We start from the raw sequence: 3,512 nt of genomic DNA on the forward strand, positions 1-3,512 counted from the left end.
TGCATGTTCTCTAGAATACACCTGTTATAGGAGGGTTATTTTCTGACTAAGTTTTTTACATTTTAAATGCAAGTATTGAGTGCCCTGAAAATTGATGTGTGTGTCTGCAAGGATTTCCATAGGCACATAGGAGATGCTCATGATCTGAGCTGGGTGGACATAAGCCAAACCAGTCTGGAATCTGTGTACCTGTGCTGGTGCATTGCTGTGCCTGAGCTCGGTGCACCTGCAGAGCTTCCAAACCAGATCTGGTTGGGTTTTGACCAGCTTGTTCCCAGGAAGATGTCTGCAGACAATGGCATATATATATAGACCTTTTATTTAACAGTTTATGCTGCCATCAGCACTAGTTGCTGGCAACATTGCTTGTTTAAATGGAGATAAGAATATGTAAGTAGAGAAGAATTATAACCTCAGTTGGGAGAAGGATATAATTAAATGTGTATAAATACTTTTACAGACAACCCAGTTAAGGTTGTACTTATGCCCAATATTATGGTAAACCGCTCACTTTAGAATTGGTGGTAGTTCACAGATACTTTAGTCTATTCTTTTTTAATCATTCTTAAATTGTCACTTCTAATGTGCTAAAACAAAGAATAGTTTAATGTGGAGGTTTCTATAAGCAGTTTGCTACCCACCAATCCTCTTTTTAATTATTCAGTGAATAAGCTTATGAGTCTGACACCAATTCCAAGGCATACTGTAATTCGCTGCACCTTCCCTGCTAAAGCTAGGTGACGTTTTAGGAAGGAAGGAGAAACAGAGTGGGGAAGTGAAGTTAAAATTGCACTAAATCAACATTTTTATTTAAACTATATCCCTGATTTTAAAAGACATGCAGTTTTGCCATTTTCAGAACTAATTCTTTCACTTTAGAAATGCTAAAACATTGTACGCAAAATCAAACTTCCACTTTAAAACCGTTTAACTGAATGAAATTTAAACCACTGAGTGAAACAAATGGAGAATATAGCTCTTGGGGCAGGCAACTGAGTTGTTCCCACATATCTTAAAATAACAGTTCAGCATGACTGGTGTTAGTTACATTCATTTCCAGATTTTATATCTTGACCAGTTCTTTTCTGATGCATTTCAGGGATTAGGTTTGCCATTTGAACCTTTGAGCTCTCATATAATTCCTTCACACACTTGCACTTTCTGCTGTGACCTTTCTCTTTTCTGCCTTACTTTATGCCCAGATTGTACTTTTTTGTTGTTTTCCCTTCTTTATAGTTTAGCTTAGTTTCTGTTGTGTCACATTTCCTGCCCTGCTTCAAAGACCCTGTGTGTATTTGACATAGGTACATATATCCCTATGAGCAATTAGTGCTACATACCTTACATCTAAAAGGAGGAAAAAGAGAGGAAACAAAGCACTCTGAGACAATCACATGTGATTATATAGTGCTTCTTACGTATAGAATTTGACAGAATCCAGTAATGTTGCAGTTTTTCAATAGCTTTCACCCATTTTCACTCCCATGTACTCAAGTACCTGGCCAAAAGCTATATATCTGATACAAATTTTGTTTTAAGGCCTGCCAAGAAATAAGAGGGCTTTTATTACTGAATGATTCATCAGTGCAGAAGTTGTTTTGGTCCTACTGGAGTATTTTCTATGATGGAGAGATAATTGCCACTGTTGTAAAATATTTTTATTGAGAACAGTTGACATAAAACACTGCACAGAAACTGATCTGTCAGCTTTGTTGTTTGGTGAATCATAATGCGTTGTGTATTTTGACTTTCTTTTTGCTTGAAATATCTCTGTGAAGATTAAAAAAAAACACTAAATTTGCCCTATTTGTAATTGCAAATGCAAAGGCGACATTTCATATGAGAGTTTAAAAGTTGCTCTTTTTTTCTTCTGTTTCTCAGTTTAATGGGTACTTTACAGAAGGCAGCAACATAGCGGAAATATTTAAATATATTTTTGGAACTAAATTTTTCAATCTTTTAAAGCTGAAAAGTGATTGGAGCTAAGTTCTTTCACCTTTTGAGGGCTAAGTTCTTTCACCATTCAAAGCCAAAATCCTGGTATTTTACTGAACAGAATGTATATGGGCTTGGAGCACGGGAAGTGTTGAAGACTGGGACCCATGATGAACAGTCACTCCTGCAGCTACCTCCCCTCTCTGCCCCTCGTGAGATTGTCTCTGCTTTAGCCCGTACCAGCCCCGTGATACAGTGTGCAGTGATTAGAAGTCGTGGCTTTATAGCATAATGCCTCGTGATGTAAGAACACATCCTAGATAAGTCTTCTCTGAAAATGTTGTTTGTGGAGGGTGGAAGAGTGGTAGGGTCAGCGGCTTTGGAGCCATATACTCCACAGTGAATTTGCAGTGGAGCCAGTGGTCAGTATGATGGCCATAGAGTTCTTGTCCAAACCATATCAAAGGTTTGGCAGGCTGCATTTTGGAAACATAAATTCTAAAATCTATATGCTAAAATGTGAGTCACTTTCTTCATACTGAGATTTTTGCTGCCTTTCATGTACTATGAGCTCCTTAATTGAAAGGTACAACCTACAAGTGAAGTGGGGGTTTTTTTGTTGTTTTTTTTTTTTTTCCCCCAAGGAATTAATAGGAGTTTAAATAAATGACTGAGTGTGATTCTTTCATCCCAGACCCTTTGTAATGCAATGACAAGGTTTCTCTCAGTTGTAGACTCGTTGATGCAGACATTTATATTGTTTCTTCAAAATTATGTGATAGAATGTTTCATAAACAAAATGGTCCTTCCAACTGCAAGTATTTAGCAAATTAAACTGTCTTCAGTGCTTCTTCAGTAGGTCTAATAGATCCAAAAGTCAGAACCTGGAGACTAAATACAGTTCTCTAAAGGCAAAGTACTGTTCTTCTCTGATCTTCTTGGCATGTGGCCCTTGGCTTTTGCATTTTATTTTGTGGTAATGGGTAAGAATATTAGAAAATAGATTAAGAATCCTTTCTTCTTCTGCCTAAATTCTACTTCAGAGCCCCAGGAATGTCACTGACCACAGCAGCATTCCCAGATCTACTTGCATATTTAAGAATACCTTCATTCTGTAAGAGCAAAGAAACACAAAATAAGCTCTAGGGCTGCTGTTTGAATGTCTGATATAGCTTTGAATTTGCTGATCATAACGTCTTTGTGAATGTAATACAAACAGAAATGTTTGAAATTCAAGTGTACCTTGTTTATAAATCATCCACAGTTGCAAACAGAAACACGACTCACCTCCTGAATTATCAAAACTATGTGTGTGCTTATTTTTACACACATACTGATACACACATGCATGCGTACCTACAGTAAAGTTGTTTTTTTTTTTTTTTTTTTTATTTTAGGTGTATGCTAAGAGTTCTGGATTCCTTTGGAACTGAACCAGAGTTTAACCACGCCCATTATGCCCAGTCTAAAGGCCACAAGACACCATGGGGAAAGTGGAACCTTAATCCACAGCAGTTTTACACAATGTTCCGTAAGTATCTCTGTGTTTATGAATAATCATAGAATCATAGAATCAT

At 37.1% G+C, this 3,512-nt stretch overlaps 1 protein-coding gene across 1 annotated transcript in view; it reads left to right on the forward strand.

Moving 5' to 3' along the window:
- MGAT5 (mannosyl (alpha-1,6-)-glycoprotein beta-1,6-N-acetyl-glucosaminyltransferase) overlaps nt 1-3,466 on the forward strand; it is a gene marked incomplete at its 3' end in the record, with an annotated part of 38,754 nt that extends 35,288 nt beyond the window's left edge. Inside the window, exon 9 of the mRNA XM_008941678.1 lies at nt 3,333-3,466. Within this exon, the coding sequence (XP_008939926.1) occupies nt 3,333-3,466 (134 nt within the window). The remainder of the gene's footprint in view (nt 1-3,332) is intronic.
- Between the last annotated feature and the right edge of the window lie 46 nt (nt 3,467-3,512).

Source organism: Merops nubicus, unplaced genomic scaffold, assembly GCF_000691845.1.
Source record: "Merops nubicus isolate BGI_N331 unplaced genomic scaffold, ASM69184v1 scaffold6446, whole genome shotgun sequence".
Lineage (NCBI taxonomy): Eukaryota > Metazoa > Chordata > Aves > Coraciiformes > Meropidae > Merops > Merops nubicus.